This window comes from Pleurodeles waltl, chromosome 7 (genome assembly GCF_031143425.1).
Source record: "Pleurodeles waltl isolate 20211129_DDA chromosome 7, aPleWal1.hap1.20221129, whole genome shotgun sequence".
Lineage (NCBI taxonomy): Eukaryota > Metazoa > Chordata > Amphibia > Caudata > Salamandridae > Pleurodeles > Pleurodeles waltl.
Window position 1 is genome coordinate 565,988,448 of NC_090446.1, and position 20,891 is coordinate 566,009,338.

At 43.8% G+C, this 20,891-nt stretch overlaps 1 protein-coding gene across 5 annotated transcripts in view; it reads left to right on the forward strand.

Annotated features, from left to right (window-relative positions):
- Positions 1–20,891, forward strand: part of LOC138304355 (serine/arginine repetitive matrix protein 2-like) — a 735,752-nt gene that overhangs the window by 343,532 nt on the left and 371,329 nt on the right. For all 5 annotated transcript variants that reach the window (XM_069244334.1, XM_069244333.1, XM_069244336.1 and 2 more), the window contains exon 7: positions 2,883–2,915. In XM_069244334.1, the coding sequence (XP_069100435.1) occupies positions 2,883–2,915 (33 nt within the window). The remainder of the gene's footprint in view (positions 1–2,882; positions 2,916–20,891) is intronic.

A 20,891-nucleotide genomic window follows, 5' to 3' on the forward strand; every position in this document is an offset into this window, starting at 1 on the left:
ACTAGGAGCAGAACGAGCCCGTCCTGCTCTAGCTGTAGGCGATGGCGTTCTAGGTAATGAGGCAGTAGGAGAATACATCCTAGAGTATTGGGAATCCGGGGATGCTGCCGGTCTATTCAGGCTCTCTAACCATCTAGGTGATAGAGTGATGGGAGAAACATGCCCCGATGAGCCCGCTCTGGAATGGGATGATGCACTCCGTATAGAGACCACCGGTGAGGGAGCTTTATCCGCTGGCTCTACTGCCTGTGACACAGCTGAAGGTTGTGTCGACATCGATTGCATCCTCGACGTCGAAAGATGTGATGGCTCGGCTGTTCTCGACGTTGAAGGTCTTGATGTCGAAAGCCTTGACGTTGAATGTCTCGACGCCGAGCGTCGATCGCGGGATCTGGACCTACTCGCCGTCGTGTGCCTCGACGTTGAGTGGCGAGTGGTCGACGGCAGATGTTCATGCCGTCGTGGCGATTTTGACGTCTTGTCCTTCGACGCCAAGGGGCGAGACGTTCTCGACGGCGAACGGGAGCGCCGGAGATGGCTCGACGCCGAACGGCGGCCTGCCGTCGACGGAGACGTACCCCTGTGCTGTCCATGCTTCGACGCTTTGTCCCTCGACGTCGGTCTGGACACAGTCGACGGCGATCTATGCCGGTGAGACGGTGGCAACGATGACGTCGATGGAGAACAAACAGGCACAATCCTACCTGTCGACGTCGATCTGGCCATTCCTTCTGTTGGAGGCCTGGGAAGTGAAGAGGATGTTGACTTTTTCCTCTCCTGAAGCCCATGCAGCCTGATTTTCTCTCTGTCTTTGAGAGTCCTCCTTGACATCTTCTTACAATACTTGCAGGTGTCAGGACAGTGACTCTGTGGCAGGCAGACTATACACAGAGAGTGTGGGTCTGACTGGGCTTTCTTCTTCCCACAAGGACATTTTACAAAAAGAGATGGCATTTTCTGTCAGAAAAGACTGCCAAACTCAGACAAAAGATGGTTCGAGAGTAAACAGGAAAAACACTATTTTTAGGGATTTTTCTGTAGAAAAACTCAGAAAAAACTGAGAGCTCAATGCTCCAGGATCCTCTCAGAAGAAGCCGGAAAAAAGAACTGACCTAACTGTGAACCAACTGTCACCTTCCCTTCACCCCTGAGGCATGGTGGGATACTGGAGGTGCTCAGGGTCTTAAAGGCACGGTGCCAAAGTTTTTATGGTTCTCCTGTGTTAACCTGCATGCAGCCTATTGGCTAAGAATTATTGTTTACTTCCCTAAGTCCAGTTTTTGGGGCTTAGGTAGATATTTATGATCTATTGTGATTTTATAATATGAAAAAAAAAAAAAAAAAAAAAAAAAAAAAAATTGCATAGAAATAAAGCATTTTAGCCTATTTATGATTATAGCCTGCATTGCTGTTTTACACATGATATGTATGTATTTTATATATATATATGCTCCGGGGTCCCCGCACAAGGGCGGGAATATTCAATGTTTATGACTTTGAGGATACCCCTGGAAGAGAACTAGGATTTACAGGTAAGTAACTTATCCATTCCTAAGATACCTGAATGAAATACCTTTCATTTAAAGTATTGTTTGTAAATCTTGAACCTGTGGTTCTTAAAATAAACTAAGAAAATATATTTTTCTATATAAAAACCTATTGACCTGTAATTCTTTTGAGTGTGTTCCTCATTTATTGCCTGTGTGTGTGTGTACAACAAATGCTTAATACTACCCTCTGATAAGCCTACTGCTCGACCACTCTACCACAAAATAGAGCATTAGAATGATCTCCTTTTGCCACTATCTTATCTCTAAGGGGAGCCCTTGGACTCTGTGCACACTATTTCTTACTTTGAAATAGTATATACAGAGCCATCTTCCTACAGTCGCCTACAAACAAAATTGCTGTTATCCCTAAACCAGCAGTCCCGTCTAGGAGCGACAGTCCAGCTACAATAGAAGCATGGGTTTTTATATTATATCGATATGACCAAGTCCTTCTGTTAAATATAATGTTTTTTTGTTACCTTTTACAGCCTCAAAGGTCACACCGTATCAGAAGCAGATATTGGTAGGGGGATTCAGACCTTGTCCACCCAAGGTCCCAACTGCACTGGCTAACAGGGTGCCGCCATGGCCTTTCTTTGAAAAATATGTTTTAACTCCACATATCTTCAAAAAGCATTACTGTTTGGATGTTCTTGAAAGGCAACAAGCTTGATTAGATCAAACGGTCCTAAGGACTCTGTTTCAGACCTCTGCAGCGTCCACTGCATAGCCAGTGCTTAAGAGAATTGTTTTACAATTGATGCAGAGCATGTTTAACTACAGCCAAACATGCCATGAAATGTTATTACTTACCTTGCAAGCATCTGTTTGTTGCATATAGTGCTTTAGATTCACATGTGCCCACTATCCTCCCTGGAAGCCAGTGTTTGCTACTGATATTTTCAACTTACTTAATTTTTATATTTACATGTATAGTCACTATCCCTTGCTGCTCACTACTCTATACTTACATCTGCTGTACAAAAAACAGTAACAATTGGGGCCATGCCGCACCCTTTCAGTGCCAAGAGAAGTTACCAAAGCTTTGACACTCAAAAGACACCTTTGAAGAAAAACAAGTTGCAAGAGTTCCAGCCCAACACTATAATTACAGGAGTATTCAGAGCATGTGAATTTACTGCACTACATGCTTCAAACAAATGCTAACAGGGTAATATAATACTTGTCTTTTGTTTGCAATGTAGTACTGAGCATTAGCTACCCTGCTACTGTCACTCTAAAATTGGTTTTGGTTAGCCTTTATGTTGGACATATTTGCTGAGGGGGGAAGAGCAGCACTTGCTGATGCTCTGTTGTCTGTTCCTTTTATAGATCTGAATCGGAGGTTAAGAAGCGCAAGCACAGGTGAGCCATTAATCTTAACTATGAATTATTTTATATAATGGATGTAATTCAGTTCGGAGTGTTCCTTTTCTGTAGAACAGATAGAGCTTTTCTCTATGCTAATCTGGTTTGGTTTCCGTGTTAACTGAACCTATATTTAAATAAATGTCACTCTGCATTTCCTTAAAAATATCAGTTTAACGTTTTTTTCACCAACTATCTTTAGTTGTGTTGTGCAGGGGGGAAAAAACTTCTTTTTTAAATTGTGCTTATACTTAGTTTTAAGATCACTGTTTTAAATACTGATTGCACTTACACTTTTGGTGCAGCAGTGAGATGCCATTTTTGTTAGCACTTCGTTTGCCTTCCCTCTAAAATGACAGCAGTGCGTGGACACCCACGGCGGGCATGCCGAAGGCAAGCCTATGTGCGCGTCCAAACGGGACCAGGAACTCTGCCTTCTCCTCAGTAAGTAAGGTAGTCTACTTCCTGCATAAATAATCGTTACTAGGAAATCCTAAATAGAACTGTCTTCACTCTATTAACGTCTATAATGGAGGAACATCTTCTAACAACTCTTCCATCTCCTTGCTGGGAGGACGGGGTGTTGAGGAACACACTTCTGATAAAGCCAACCGGGGCATGTTACTAACTATTTGTAGATCTCTCCCAGCAAACAAGTTATATATTTTTGCCCTGATACGTTAAGAAACTGGATGCTCTCTTCCTTATGGATCCATGGTGTGTAGGGCTTGCCCAGGCTTTGCCCTTCAAATACTACGTTACACGCTAGGACCGTGAGTTCAAGAAGGGAGGAGAGCTAGCTATCATCCTCAATGATGAGTTCAGTTGCATTACTGACTGCACATATAGCTGACTGCGAAAGCATGGCCTTTGCTATACATTTCTCCCATACAACTACTTTCTCTGGTATTCTGTTACATAGACCTCCTGGTCCAACTGTTTTCTCTCCCTGCCAGAAGTAGCAGGACACATGGCTAGTACTAGAGCAAATGTGTCTATTTTAGGGGATTTGAATCTTCTCCTATAAGACATAGCTAATGCCCAGGTAGTTTGTCTTTGGGATTTGAAATCTGTGCAGTTATCACAGAGGGTGTTGGGACCCACTCGTGAGAAGGACCATCTGCTAGATGAGGTCTTTTTCTACTGCTAATATGCAACCGGCCCTTTAACCTCTTCCTGTTATTTGGTGAGATCATTTCCTGATCCCGTTTACTGTGAAACTTGGACACTCCTAAGCAAACCCCAAACTTGCCTGTGAGACAAGTGAGTCAGGTTGAAATAATCTACTGATGCCTTGAGACCTGCGCTTCAGTAATCTAGACTTTTTCTAGGGTCCAATCCAGCCCTAGCAAATGACAGAATCTCTGAATGGTTGGAGTCCACGCTCGATTCAGTACTCCGGAATAAAATTTTTAAAGCCCCCCCCCCCCCCCCCCCCCCCCCCCCCCCCAATGACTGGCACCAATTTGGACAAACTTAACACACCTTTAACTTCGGGCAGCTTTACTCAGCTCTCAGGTCCTTTGGGGAGCCTGATTTAATTTTACTTGATACCCCAGACTATTCTAAGTAAAGTAACTTATGTGATCTTCCCCTTGCTGCTTGATCTGGCTAACCTTTCTTTTATCAAGGGTATGGTCCTAAGTTTGTGGAAATATGTTATAATTAAAGCACTACTGAAAAAACCTTGACCCTCAGGAGCTAGGGAATTATCGTCCTATTTATCTCTTGCTAGGGATATGCAAAACCCATGAAAAACGTGTTCATATTCAGCTTTCTGACTTTTTAGAGAGCTTTTTTCCTACATGTTACACAAATTGGATTCTGCCCCTTTCATGATTTGGAGGTACTCTTTTGGCACTGACTGAAGAAGTTAAAAAGTGTTTAGGTGTGGGAGGATTAGCTGCAGTTATTCTTTTGGAGCTCAGTGTTAAATACTGTAAATCATAATATATTCATGGACAGAATACAGGTTGCTGGAGTCACTGGCATTGCTTCAGCATGCTAAAATCCTTCCTCTGAGACAGGACTTTTCAGTTTTTTAAGCGAGATTGTACATTTGACTTGTTCCCCCTCATGTGGTGTACCCTAGTGCTACTCTTTGAGCCCAACCTTATTTAACTTTATATATTAAACAGTTGGCTGATAACGTCCTTTCCTTTGGGTTTTCAATATTATCATATGCAGACTGTACGCAAGTGTTCTCCCCCCCCCCCCCCCCCCCCCCCCCCCCCCTTGACTCAGAATCATGACTCTGCATCTCCTACCCTGGCCCCTGTTTTGAATTGGTAGTCAAATGGATGGAAAGCTCCTTTCACTAATTGATTTCAGGCAAAACAGAACTGGGGGAAGAACATGACCACTTCAGCTGATCGGGTGTCTAGGTCTTCCCCTGGTTTCTGAAGCAGCCATAAAAAGTCTAGGACTGTGGCTGGACATATCTTTAACACTTAACACTTGACACTCAGGTTGTAAAACTAGCTGCCACCTGTTTTGGAATTCTGAGGATGTTACTTAAGATTCTCCCTTTTCTCTCCTCTATCTCAAGGAGATTGTTGGTCCAGGTGCTTATTTTGTTGTGACTGGACTACGGCAATTCATTGTATCTGGGTGCTCCTAAGCCACATTAAACAAACTTTAGGTAGTTCAAAACTTGGTGGCACAGATTATGTGTAACATACCAAGACATCAATCGGCCCTCCAGGCCACACATCTACACTGTCTCCCCATAGCACAGATGATATTTAAGTAATTGTATATTGCCCACAAGACAGGCCTTACAAGATAAAGGACCCTTAATTTCTCGACCCCTGTTAGCCCTTTTTTTTTGTTGCAAAGATTTCTGTCATCAGGGAAGTGAAATATGGAGGGTGCTCATTTTTCTATAATGCCACTAAACTGGAATTGCCTCACTCGCTTCTCCCTTTCGAGAAGGAACTCGCTTTCAGAAAACAAAGATATAGCTCTTCTAAAATGATTGAGTTCCTTTCTTTTGCTTGTTGGTTTTGTATTGGTAGTTTTGATGTGTGAATCTTCTCTGGACTCACTTGCTGTATATTATTTCATCATTTTGCCGTTGGGTCCAAAATTAGTAGTCTTAAGCATGTCCTCATTTTTTTTTCCTCTTCTCCTGGGTTCATTGAAGTTGTTGACCATTTGGTCACTTGTCCCTCTAACATATATGAAAAGAAGAAAAACCACGGCACATTGCAGGATCGTAGTGAAATCCATTTAGTCCCCTGATCCAGTAAAACACACTATGCATGTTTGAAAGCCAATACAGTTCTCATGATTGTAAGGAAACAGCCGACACGTGTTTCGTCAACATTGACTTTTTCAAGGCTGTGGACATATACAGATAGAATGCGTCAGTCACAAAAACTGTTGGTAAATTAAATTAATAAGAGATTAAATTCTAGTGTGAGCTGGAGCTATACCCAAGAGTTGTGAGTTAGAATGAGAGGCCCGGTACCGCAAGGTAATAGTGTGCTATAGATGTACCACGAAAAGAAAAATACCCTATTATACTGCCCCTAAACGGTGAAACATTCCAGTGATGGTGAAAAACATTTTGTGTTGGCAAAAAGAATGCCAGTGCAAGTGTGAGGACAAACATTTCACTAGATAGAAAGCCGTAAAGATTGCATAAAACCTGAGAAGAGATATCATAGTTGGTGCCCAAAAATTAGCAGATGTCACCCGCGTTGTGTGGAGATATAGTATGTGCCAACAAATTATGTCCAGAAACAAGGCACAGATGCATGTGCGCTAGAGAGGGAAAACGTACATACCTCCTAAATTATGGGAGTTACAGATGTATTGAAAGGCTCCAATTCTCAAAGATGTTAACAAATATACGTATCTTAGCATGAATTAAAGGAGAGTCCAAAGACCATGGTAAGTCTGAAATATAAAAAAGGAAAGAGCATGCCAAGAGGGTAATACAGCATAATTAAGCATGGCTCTAAAAGTAATTTGTCAAAGTCCGAAACAATTTTATGATAAGTTATTCTACTTACGACGAGAGGGACAGGTTTTAACCTTCTCCCTTAGAAAGAAATTGTTGCTCTGTTATCGATACTATAGCTGGCCATGAAAAACAAATAACGTGCAATAGCACTGCCAGCTCCAGCTATCGTGCAGATAGATGTCCTTTAAGCAAGAAAAGCCATATGTCATGTGTGTTTAATAAATAGGAAGGATACTATATAATTAAGGCGAATAGAGAAAAAGAGAAAGAATCGGCACGCTCTGTGAAGCGTAAGCCATTCTCAGAAATGCTGTATGCTCAAAACCATTACCACACTATAGTTTGAAACTTAGTGCTCCAAAAAACTTTTTTCTTTGGATGCAGAGCGAATAAGCGATCACCGCATGAACAAGTAAAAACCGCGGTGAAAACAAGCACCCAGCCGCTTGTACGTTCGAGTGCTGTCTCACCATATAGATGGAGACCGCTGTAATTATAAAAGCGTGTCTCCAAAAAGGGGTCTAGAAAAAGTATAAACCAGGGCCCTCTTACCTTCATAAGGCCTGGCGTCTAGTCAGTGAGCGGCGTCGCATCTGAAACGCGCGCCGGTACACAGCTGTTATTTAAGTTTAAAAAAAAAAAAATAGAAATAGAGAACGGACTCACACCGACCAATTGCAATGTCTGCTATCTTGCAAGGGGGGGAACCAAAAGTGAAAGGATATAAGTAAAGAGATGGTGCATGTGGGACAAAGGGATGAAAACAATGGCATGCAGAAGTACAGTAAAGCAATATATCAAGAAAAGAAAGAACATATGCCCCAAAGAGCATGCACAAGTAAACATATATGCATTGGAAACTTGTTGTCAAGATTGCTTAGGATGACAAGAATAATCACGTTTAGATAATCGGACACGGTTACATAGGACATACAAATTGAACAGTCTTATTTCATGGTTGCAAGGTCTGCTGTAGGGGTGAAATACAAGTATTATATGCAGTGTCTAAGGGACATGGTTCACAGAGTTCCATGTCATGGTTTCACTTGTTGGGAGCACCTGGTCACGCAGTCTGCAATTGCTATCTGTAGGAAGTTGGCTCTGTACATACTATCTCAAACAGGCACACAAAATTCAGCGGCACAGGGGCGGCCGGGTACTGTGTGAACAAAGCGTCTGGTTTCAGGTTGAAATCAATGAGGGACCCAGGGGGTCACTGATGGTGCAGGCAGGGCACAGGGGGGCTTATTGGGCCAGCGACCGACTGGGCTAGGATGAGGGTCGCCTGCTGGTCATTCCAGCACCGATAGTTGGTTCCTTTCGGTCCTGGGTGCTGCAGGTGCAGTGCTTTGTCCAGGCGTCACATTCCTTTTACTGGGCAGTCAGTCAGAGGGAGCCCCTGGATACTCTCTGCAGGTGTCGCTGTGGTGGTGCAGGGAGGTCAACTCAGGGTGTCCACGTTGTTGGAGTCACCTGGGTGTCCTCTCTGCAGTGTTGGTTTCTGTGGTCAAGGGCCTGGGGCGTCTGGTGAGTGTGTGAAGACTCACGCTTCCGGAGTGAGGCTGGAGTCTTCTTTAAAGTTGGATTCTTGGTTGTAGTTTTGAACAGTGTCGCTGTCCTCTTGAGTTTCTTGGTCCTTTAGGTACAGGTCAGTCCTCGGAGGTCGCTGGTCCCTGTCGGATGCGTCGCTGTGCAGGTTCTTTGAGTCTGGAGACAGGCTGATAGGGCTGGGGCCAAGTCAGTTGTTCTCTCTGCTGGGTGTTCAGGTCAGCAGTCCTTTCTTCAGGTTGCAGGAATCTGATTTCCTGGGTTCAGGGTCGCCCCTAAATACTCAATTTAGGGGTATGTTCAGGTCTGGGGGCAGAAGCTAATGGCTACTGTCCTGGAGGGTGGCTACACCCTCTTTGTGCCTCCTCCCTGTGGGGAAGAGGCACATCCCTAATCCTATTGGGGGAATCACCAAAAGAAGATAGAGGATTTCCTAAGGTAGGGGTCACCTCAGGACACTTTTGGGGCTGTCCTGACTGGTGGGCGGTGACTCCTTGTTTTCTCAAGATCTCCTCCGGACTTGCTGCCAAAAGTGGGGGTTGTGTCCAGTGGGGCGGGCATCTCCACTACCTGGAGTGCCCTGGGGTGTTGTAACACCAGGCTTGAGCCTTTGAGACTCACCACCAGGTGTCACAGTTGCTTCAGGGGGAGATGAGAAGCACTTCCACCCAGTACAGGCTTTGTTCCCGGCCACAGAGTGACGAAGGCACTCACCCCATGTGGCCAGAAACTCGTCTGGATGTGGCAGGCTGGCAGGAACGGGTCAGCCTAACACTGTTTGGGTCTGGTATACAGGAGGCATCGCTAAGATGTCATCTGGGTGCATTTTTCAATGAATCCCACACTGGCATCAGAGTGGCTTTATTATGCTGAGACGTTTGATACCAAACTTCCCAGGTTTCAGTGTAGCCGTTATGGAACTGTGGAGTTCGTGTTTGACAAAATCCCAGACCATATACTCTTTACGGCTACCCTGCACTTACAATATCTAAGTTTTGGCTTTGCCCCTGTAGGGGCATAGTGCTCATGCAACTGTGCCCTCACCTATGGTATAGTGCACCCTGCCTTAGGGCTGTAAGGCCTGCTAGAGCGGTGACTTACCTATGCCATGGAGTGGGTTGTGGGCATAGCACTCTGAGGGGAGTGCTATGTCGACTTAGTCATTTTCTCCACATCAACACACACAAGCTGTGAGGCAATGTGCATGTGCTGAGTGAGGAGTCCCCAGGGTGGCATAATACATGCTGCAGCCCTTGGAGCTCTTCCCTGGCCACAGGGCCATTGGTACCAGGGGTACCACTTACAAGGGACTTATCTGTGTGCCAGAGCTGTTCCAGTTGTGGAGACAAAGGTACAGTTTAGGGAAAGCACACTGGTGCTGGAGCCTGGTTAGCAGGGTCCCAGCACACTTTCAATCATAACTAGCATCAACAAAAGGCAAAAGGTTGCCATGAGAGGCATTTTCCTGCACCATCTGACATGAGTTTGGCCCTGGGTACCTTAGAGTGGCACAAGTTGTGCTGCAGCTCTTTGGGACCCGCTACAGCATCTGTGCCCTAGGTACTAAAGGTACCACTTACTAGTGTCTTACTAAGGTGCTAGAGGGCCTGGTCATTTGGGGGATGAAGTGACTAGGTGTTTCCTTTTGGGAAGGGAACACTGGCACAGGAAACCTGGTTAGCAGGAACCCAGTGCTCTTTAGTCAAAGTTGCACCAAAAACCAGGCAGAAAGTAGGGGAATACTGCAACCAAGACACCGCTTCCTCCAGAAGGGACCTTCTGATAAGGAAATTTAAATGAAAAAAAAAAAGAAATAGGGACTGTAAACATTGACTTGAAATACATTGAAAGACTGCTCTTGGTGTAGCAATGTGGGTCTTGATAAGAAAGAAGGCAGCAGTTAGACTGCTTTCTTAAGTACAAGTTCTGCATCTACCAAAGCTCAAAGTTTTTTTGGGTAAATAACCTTGTTGAGGTATAAGCCTTTGTTTTCTCCATCTCCTTGAACGCTCATCATTCGGTCTAGTGTCTTCTGATTTATACCTTGGCCCCACTTGTCTTTTGCCAATTTATCTCTAACCCCACTTATACCGAGGGTCACACCATTGACCTCATTTTCTCTATCACCTTATGTACATCCAATCCCCCTCCCTTTTCCATGGCCGGATAATCTAATCCATTTTGTCTGGGAAGTATCTCACCAGGGTTGTCCGAAAACTCCTACCCCCATCGCCTAACTTCGGCTTCTTTCAAAGATCTCCCAAGACAATTTGCTAACTGCCTTGGAAAAATCGCTACATTACCTTACAGTTGTATATCTGGCAGAACTAAGCCCTCCTTCCTGTTCCTAGTTCCATGAAAATCTGAGGCAGGCCAAGAAAATGTGCAAGAAGGCCGAAAGAGCCTGGCAGTCACTACAGACTAGAGGCTAAAATAAAATACAGGTTAGCAGTCAAAAGCAAGAAACAAAAGAAGGGGGACCGGGAGGTTAATGGTCCAGTGTACAGTCTCCCATACGAAGTTAATAGAAATTAAAGGTACACTGTTCCAATAATTAGGGCTGCGAAGGACCTAATATTAACAGGAGCAAGAACCCTCAAGCATCACATTGGATGACTGGCTTCATCATCGGGACAGCTCCTCATTAGGCCGGTGCTGCAATGCCTAACGGGCTCCCCGAAGAGGGGGGCTCTTAACCGTATTGTTCAAAGCGGTGAAGTTTCAAACAATGAAGGAGAGTATAGAGATATTAAAATTGGTTATCCATCAAAAGATATGAATTATAAATTTTAATAAGATTGATAAGATGGAGACCAAGATTAAAAACCGAAGTGGGAGTCTAAAAATGAGATATAATGCTCACATACTCCCAACAATAACGCAAGAGGATAGAACCTTTTATGGTACCTCTGGTCAAGTCTACATGTTTCGCGTCTAATGGTCCAGCCGGATCCAGCGACGCTTCATCAGGACCAACAAAAGAATTATAACTTCTCCAAAAATGATTTTAACTATGAGCCCAAATAGGGGAAGAAATGCAAAAACAGTCACTTACTTTCTATGTTTATGCTATGTCAAAAAAGGTCGCCCTAAAAATTAAAAATCAAAATACAAGTAAAGTGCGGGTAATCCAAGTGTAGCAAATAATTGCAATAATACTGTGCGTAATTTAGCGAAGCAATATGTACAAGATAAGCTTACCATCCCCGGTAATCGGATAGGCTCCTTAGAATCACCTGTCAGGGACTGGAACTGACAATCTAGTATTATGGTAGTCATAAAAAAACAATGTTTGGCAATAATGTTATTGTTAGAAAAAACTCTAAACAAAAGCAACTCTGATAGACAAGTGTCACTTCAATAGTTAAAGTCCAAGATAATGGAAATAATGTAACAATGTAGAGAAGAACAACGTCGTGATGGATACCTCTAGTTATAAACGTGGTTTAAAAGATGTAAAAATAGGTAGGCAGCCCATTCCTAAAGAGTCTGCATTTCCTAATACATGATGCGACTAGGCTTTACAATATCTGTTAAATAAACCCATAAAATCGGTAGCGCTCGTGTCGAAGTTAGGTGCAACCGCGGGGATGCGCGGTCAAAAATAAAGAGGTTTCACTTACTCGTATTTGCCGTTCGTAGGTTGTTTAACCTACCCGTCTGACAGCGTCCTTTTAGACAATGGCTGGGCGCTCGGCGGGCGTATTTATGTGTTGTAGCGAGACCGGAAAGCTTTTCCGGCTCGCGCGGCCAGCAAATAATAGAAATAGAAAGCGGACTTTACAGCAAGCCACTAAAAATAATGAAAGGACAATTGTTTGAAGTGTGCAGTCAAAAAAGATGCAAGAGAGACACAGCCTTTACAGATGATGCTCATAAGATGATTGTAAACGGGGAAGTTAGTCCTCTGAACATTAAGAGTGACATAAAAAAACCTTTTCTGTAGAATTGCTGTAGATGATAAAAACGTTGAGTCCATCAAGGGTCTTTTTTTTTTAATTGAAAAAAAACTTTATTACTGCAGAGAAAATCTTAGTACACCGCTATCAGCCTAAAAGATATTTCATCAGGTTAGTGGAATTAAACTGAAAGTGTAGTCCACGGAATGTCATCGTTTAATCCCCTGATGGAAGTCCCTAATTTAAAAATCCAACGTTGTTCAATTCTGAAGAGAGCATCAGAAGCATTGGAACTAAGTCTTGGGACTTCCAAGATTGTCCACCAAAGGTCATCTGGGGTATGTGGAGTGTCTAAAAAATGTGCACATAGTTTGGTAGTGACCCTATGGCATCTGATGTTGCTCCTATGTTCATTTATACGTATCTTAACGGGGCGTGTCGTCATCCCAATATAGCGTAGTCCACATGGGCAAGTGATCATGTATATGCAATTCTTAGAGTTGCAGTTTGTGTGTTTTCTTAAGTACCACTTCCCTAAAGGTTCAAGATCTAGCGATGTTTGTTTAGTCAGTTTACAAACATTACAATTACCACAAGGGTAGTGGCCTTGAACTGGGGGAAGGTCCCACAGTGATCTCTGTGTGAAAATGTCGTAAGTAACCTTTGGACGAGTATGGACCACTATATCTTTGATATTTGAAGTTCGTTTAAAGGCAAATAGTGGTTTTGGCATTACCATACCACCACTCTCCAAGATAGACCAGCGTTTGTTAATACATTTTTTGATATCATTGGACAGTGGAGTGAAAGTAGAAACACAGGTAATTCGTGTCTGGGGAGCCTTATCCTTGGGTGCCAGAAGACTCTCCCTGTGATTATTTCTAGCTCTTTTGCGAGCCACATTCACAAGTTTATTAGGATAGTGACGTTCATGGAGTTTTACTTGTAGTGAGTTAGCTTGATGATCAAAATCATGTGTGGAACTGCAATTGCGTCTAATACGCAAAAACTGTCCCACGGGTAAATTGTCTCGTAGGGCTTTGGGATGGTGACTTTCGTATAACAGGCTGTTACGATCTGTTGGTTTATGGTACATACTGGTTACCAATTGACCATTATGATCAATGGTAATCATCAGATCAAGAAAAGGTAGGCCAGATGCTGACACTGTAGCTGTGAAGTTCAAGTAAGGGTCAAGGGAATTTACCCAGCTAGTGAATTCATCTGCTTTTGACAACGGTCCTTGCCAAATGACCAGTATATCGTCTATATACCGCCTCCATAGTTTGATGTCAGTATGAAAAGGATTAGATTGAGAGAGAATATATTTTTCTTCAAAATCATACATGTAGAGGCAGGCTAGACTGGGCGCAAAAGTGCTGCCCATTGACGTCCCCCTGATCTGATGGAAAAATTGTTCTTCAAATTCAAAATAGTTCTCAGTGAGAGCCAAAGTGGCACATTGCATGATGAAAGGTACAGGGGTGGAAAGGGGGGTTGTGGTGTTGAAAAGAGCTGATTCCACCACCTGCAAAGTAGCCTCCTGCGGGATATTTGTATACAGGGCTTCTACGTCTAAGGTAATAATACCTTGTTGTGAGAAAACAGGGCTGATTGCAGAGGCCCCCTAACTTTTTGCCCCCATTTTCCCCTACTTGCTGGTGTTTTCCTGACTCTGATGGTGCCCTGGGTACTGCTAACCAGTCCCAGGGCCTGTGCTCTGTGTAAAATGGATATGCAAATTAGGCTAATTATAATTGGCTAAGTTAACCTACCTATAAGTCCCTAGTATATGGTAGGGCATGTAGGTTTAGGGACCACAGCATAGGTGGTGCACACCTAGGTGCATTGCTGAGGTGCCCAGTGTCATTTTAAAGGCAGGCCTGCCTTGCTGGCTGCTTTTAAATTAAAGTTATATGCAAATTCGACTTTGGAATTAAAAGTACTTCCAAAGTCTTAAACTACCTTATTTTTACATATAAGTCACCCCTAAGGTGTGCCCTATGTGCCCCTAGGGCTGGGTGCCATGTAACTATAAGCAGGGACTTTATAAAAATAGATTTATAAGCCCTGGTGAGGTAAAAACCGCCAAATTCGTTTTTCCATCATTGAAGTAAATGGCCTTCATAGGCTAAAATGGGCAGACTTTATTTTAAATTTTAAAGTCTCCTTAAATGTTACATACCAAGAATTTGGTATCAAATTAATTGTTGTAATAAATCCCACAACTTCCAGTTGTTGGATTTAATATAACTTGTTCAGGTAAAAAGTTTAGACTTTACCTAAAAAGTTGCCAATTTCAGCTCTGCATTGTTTTTGCTGCTGTGCTCTGATTGGCCAGCCTGCAGCAGCTTCTGCCAGGCTACCTTGATGAGGTGTGAAGTGGCCTGACTTCACACAAAGGAATGTGCTTGGGGGAGAGAATCTCCCCTCAGCAGATGGTGAGGCAGGAAGGGGGAGGGCGGCCAAACTGGTCTTCAAAGGCAGAGAAGGACATTTGGAGCACCCAGCAACACCCCCACATCCTGCAACCCCAGACAATTAGGTGCCCCCTTGATTAGATTAGGAGAGGGCAGGAGAGGGGTGTGTTTATGATTTTTAGCCACACCAGTGGGTGGGCTCAGCCAGATGTAACCTCCAAAAATCAGATTCATCCATGTTGGATTTTTAGAGACTGTTGCCTTCTGGGATGGATTTTTGCCACACTTCCCAGGAAGTAGTCATCACAGGGGGACGACCCTGTCCCTGATTGGAGAACCAGGACCCCCCTGCTTTTCACCCAGGAGCAAGGATAAAACTGGCAGACCTGCACCCACACCTCAGATCCCCTCCAGAATTCAACAAGAAAGGAACTACAAGGAGAAGGACTGCCCTGCTGGACCCCTGGCCTGCACCTGGACCCTGCACTCAGAAAGACTGCACCAGCTGCACACTTGGGCTTCACCACAAGAAGGACTTTGCCTGGCTTCAACTGGTTCAAGGAGGGACTCCCTGTTTGCTACAGGTGAAAAATTGCTAAACCAGAGTCCCCTGCACCAACTCCTGAAGAAAGCGACCAGCTGACCACTGTCCAGTGGCCAAAAAGGAGTTTGCGCCAGGTGCATTCTGGGAGTTGAAGTCCGCACCCCCCAAGGACCATCACAGAACTTCTGGACCCTTGGGGTGAGCTGTGGACCCCAAAATAACCTTAAAAGAACATCTGGGTGAAGCCCCAGAAGTTTGGAAAAGATTGGAGAATTTTTGAAAAAAAGCTCCATAAAGTGACTGACCCGACGCGGAAATTCTAGCCGGCTTGCCTCAACCGCGACCCGGCCTGACTTCGTGGTTCGTCCCGGTAAAGAAAAACATCCAAAAAAGAGACTAAGTCCGAAGGTAAAAAGTTGACCGGGACCTCCCAGCCATCGTATCCGAGAAGGGCTCCACGGACGTCGGATCAAGATCCAGGTTTACCCCGGTCGAAGGATTTTCATCTAAAAAAAAACGACTAAGTCCGAAGGTAAAAATCACCACCGAGGAAACCGACTTCGCGTATCCGGACAAGGGCTCCAGGAGGTCAGATTCAACTGGCAGGTTCGTCCCGGGGAAGAAAAACATCAAAAAAGAGACTAAGTCAGAAGGTAACTTTTTAACCGAGGCCTCCTGCGACTTGTAGCCGAGCAGGGCTCCATCGCGGTCGGCCTGAAAGTTTGACTTTGCCCCGGTCCTGGGGCAACCAGATGACCCGATTGGCGCTTTTTGTTTCTAAGCGCTAGAAAATAATAATACTTTAAAAATTCATATCTCCGGTTCCCCTGAACCGATTTTAATCGTTTTTGTGTCATTTTAAAGATAAAAATATAAGCTATTTTTATAAATTGGTTTTGGATTTTTAAACTGTTTCCTGTGTTTTATTTAATTACTGTTTTGTGATATTTGAATGCTTTACACTTTGTCTCCTAAATTAAGCCTTGACGCTCGTTGCCAAGCTACCAAGGGTTGAGCTGGGATTAATTTACTGAGACCTAACTGTACCTATGTGGAGGTTAGTGGCTTGTTGCTAGGTGTAGGTACCTACCTGCCCTACCAATAACCCATTTTCCAACACTTGTATAATCCCTGTACCATTGATGGATTCAATCAAGTTGAGAACGTCTTTTGTATCTTGTAGAAAGGTAGAAAAATTTCTTACTAAGGGCTGTAAAAAATGGTCACAAAAAAATGACAAAGGTTCAAGGACCGAACCTATACCAGATACTATAGGTCGTCCTGGTGGAGGTCTTATGCCCTTATGAATTTTGGGTAAACAATAAAAGTAAGGAATTCTAGGGTGAGCTGTGTCAAGAAACTCAGCCTCCTTAGGAGAAATCCATGAATTGTTCTTAGCTTCTTCAAGGAGGTATCTGATCTGAGTTTGTAGTCTCCTAGTTGGATCGCTGGTAATCTTATTATATTAGGTGGTGTCGCTTAAAAGACGTAGACACTCACATCTAAAATCCACCTTGTCCATAATCACAATAGCACCCCCTTTGTCAGCCTGTTTGATCACAATATCTGGATCAGTGGCTAAGCGTTGTAAAGCTTGTCTCTCTTTGGTGGGGATATTGATATAAGGGTGTTTAGGGCTCAGCCGAGATATATCGGCTAATACAGCTTTTTCAAAAGTCAATATTTCACTCGGCATCATGGTTAGTGGTGGTACGAAAGATGAAGGTTTCTTTAGACCCGAATCCAGCACTTGTGGTTCATGAGGTCTGTCTTTGAAGAATATGTGCAGGCGAATTTTCCTAAAGAATTGGGCTAATTCTATATGTAACCGGAAAAAATCTTCACTGGGAGTAGGTACAAAACCTAAACCCTTATTGAGAACACTAGATTCATCCACTGTAAGTGTCCTCTTGGACAGATTAACAATTAGGTTCTCTGCACTGGGCTCTTTGTTTGGCTTCGGGTTATCATTTGTGGTTCTTCCCTTGACCACTGTACCTGTCTCCCTCTTACTCTTCTTCTGCCTCTGCCGCTGCCTAAAAAAGGCACATATGGCATCATGGGGCGAGGTTGGAAGAAGGGGTACGGTGGTTGCCAAGGCATAGAATGACTCACTGGATAGGGAGGATAACCATAGAAAGGTTGTGGTGTACTTTCGTCAGTACTCCAACCGTCCGATGATGAGCCGCTAGAAAAATTACGTGACTTCTTGTAGGAAGCGGTTGATTCATCAGAGGACCGGGACTGGTTATCTAGTTCGTAATCGTCCTTAATATAAGGGTAAACCTTCTTCTTATTGAACTTGACTATATCCTTCTGAAGTTTAGTGATCTTCTGCTGAGTCAGAAATTCTTTCGTATCATTTAGTTCAGAGGTGATCTCTGCAAGGCGGCTTTTAAAGGTAGTTAGTGTGACAGTCGTCTTCAGAGTGTTTTCCATAGCACTAATTTGCACAGTGATGGAGTCGGCAATGCGTTTGGAAGTATTAATGATCAGTACCAACCAATCTCTGGTACACTTCCATGCAATTTGTGCCCAATCTTTTCTAAAAGCTAGATCTTGTAAAAAGATTCTAGGCATATTCGACACTACCAGACCATTAGGTGCTATGTTGGCACGTAAATAATATTCAGTCATGATGGTGCCATGCATGACTGTTTTAATAAGTTCTCGTTTCAAGGATGAAAGTTTGTTCCAGTCCTCCTTGAGACTACCTGATGGAGCCGATCCATCATTATCAAGGATAGAAGGTGCCTGTAATATGGCTGACACCATATCATCATCATAACTCAGGCCCTGGAAGTCATCCATATTGCGGGTCTTCACAGGGTCTGCTGGTTAATAAAAGACGTTTCTGATTGGAAACACCTAAAGGGTCCCACAGCAAAGCTGCTGTACATACATCAAGAAACAAAAGAAGGGGGACCGGGAGGTTAATGGTCCAGTGTACAGTCTCCCATACGAAGTTAATAGAAATTAAAGGTACACTGTTCCAATAATTAGGGCTGCGAAGGACCTAATATTAATAGGAGCAGTCAAAAGCTACACTTAATAAAATGAAAACGTCTACGATGATTAGATTGAAAAGGTAGATAACAAGCCCACTGAAATTTTTAAGACTTCAAAGATTTCTCGATCCCACTGCATGCTACCACAATGTAGAACCTTCAGCCACACATTGTAAACAATTGGCTTCTTTTTTAAAAATAAGGTTGCAGACATTCAAAGTAGTCTTGCAGCAACAAAATCTTTTGGCTCGTGTTTTCCCCATCCTGCTGACACAAATTGTGCTCTTTCCTCCCTTCACCCAATATCCCTAGAGGAGTCCAGCCTTGCCATACTTTATCTTTAAGATCAGGATCTCCTGCTGACCCCTGCCCTCCATCAGTCCTAGCGAAGGGAGTGGGTGCCATCAACATAGTGTTAAACTCCCTCGTTAACAGATCTCTGGCATCGGGTATCGTCCCTTCTACCTCAAGCAAGGCAAGATTCTGCCAGTCTTGAAAAGGCCACCGCAAGGTTCAGACCCAAATTGGGCATAGGAAATACCCTTTTAGAACTATCTGAGGAGATTAAACACACTGTAGTTGCAGGAGGCAAAGCAGTCCTGGTTTTGTCAGATCTCTCTGCTGCGTTTGACATGGTTCCGCATTCCAGGCTGCTCGCCTGCTTCTGCGAGATTGGCAATAAGAGCTTAGCACTAAATTGCCATCTTTTCTTGAGGACAGATTCCAAGAGGGTTTGGTGCCTCCATTCTCCTCTATTAAGAGCAGGGTCTCGTGGGATTGCCCCATGACTTGGCCCTCAGTCCTACAGTGTTTAACATCTGCATGACCACTCTGGCTATTTTGGTCGAGTCTTTTGGGGCTAAGATTGCGTCTTATGCTGTCCTATACTGATAACACTTTGCCACTCATTTAGTTTAGAAAAGAGGAGACATTGGACCAAGGGGCTATCAAACTTTACCTGTCTACGGGCTTTGTGTTTGGGTTTTAACCAACTCCACTTAGAGCTCTGCAGTCATCCTCTTTTCACTTAGCTAAAGTTCCCAGGTTAATAAAAGCGGGAGGTGGATCTTTTTCCCCTCCTGGGCCTGCATGCCTAGAGTAGCTTGCTGGTCGAGTTATGTCAAGTAGCCAATGAAGGATCTTTAAAAAAAAAACTTAAAAAAAAAAAGCAGTTGAAAACCTTTAGTTCCCTAATCCGAATTCCTTTTCTCTTACTGTTCTTCCAGCGCATGACACTCCCAGGAGTCGCTGCGCGCTCTAAAAATCCCACTATTTGTTCATTCAGAAACTGATACCCTGAGCCTAGCAGCATGATTCTAGAGGACACCAAATTTGGTCTTGGTCTTCCACCAAGATCCATGGAGAGTTTTAAGGAGGCATACAACAAGGAAGTGTTATATGGACAAGTTTAACAGGTTTATACGCTGGGGTAACAGGAAAGGCCTTGGTAGAGGCTGTACACAATACATTGCAGTGATCAAGTATCTTATGCATCTGCTAGACAAAAAGTTGTCTTATACATCACTGAAGGTCCTATGCAAAACCTCAATTTTGTGTAGACCCAACTAATGAAAGCACCTTTTTTGAACCCATGCTTAAGGCTGAACTCGTATCTAATGCGGAAAATTGCATTCTTGGTTGCCCTCACATTAAGTGGAGCAATTGAAATGCAGGCACACAGAACACAGTAACTATATTTACAAATTCATAAGGATAAAGTAGGGAGCAGAAAAAGTTAATAAAAAAGTGATATCAGTTTCGTGTTAATCAAGGGATGCACTTACCCACTTTTTTCCAACAACCAAAGACGAAGGCTAAGAAAGCCCTACATACGCTGGCTTTGACGCTAGCAATTCTTTATCAATTGCAAAAGACAGGCAATCGGGAAGGGTGATCATTTTTTTTTGCATCCTTTGCACAAGCAAGGAAAGACTATCCAGTTGCAAAGAAACTATTGCAAGATTGATAGTTCAAACAATTCGAGACTCACACAACAGAGGAGTAACATTGGGAGAGAGGCTACGGTGCCAATAAGGAGGCTTAATTAGGACAAAGTGTTAAAACACTTATTTGCAAATACTCATTTGCAAATTCTTATCCAAATGGTTCTGTAGGAAAGTGCCCGTTTTGATATGTCAACTCCCGACTTTTTGCCTGATATCTGATGCTAACTTGACTCTGTGTGTGCTGGGATCCTGCTAACCAGGCTCCAGCACCTGTGTTCTTTCCTTACACTGTACCATTTCTTCCACTATTGGCACACCTCTGGTGCACAGCTAAGTCCCTTGTAAAGGTACAAGCGTACCAAGGTCACTGTGGCCTGGGAGGGTCCCTGAGGGCTACAGCATGTATTGTGCCACATTGAGACCCCTCACCAAACACATGCACACTGCCATTGCAGATTGTGTGTTGATGGGTAGAAAGACAGTCAAATGGCATCCCTCCCTCCCCATGCTCACAAACCACTGCCTGTAGCATAGGTAAGTCACCCCTCTAGCAGCCCTTACAGCCCTAAGGAAGGATGCACTACATCACGGGTGAGGGCATAGCTGCATGAGCAATATGCCCCTACAATTTCTAAGGC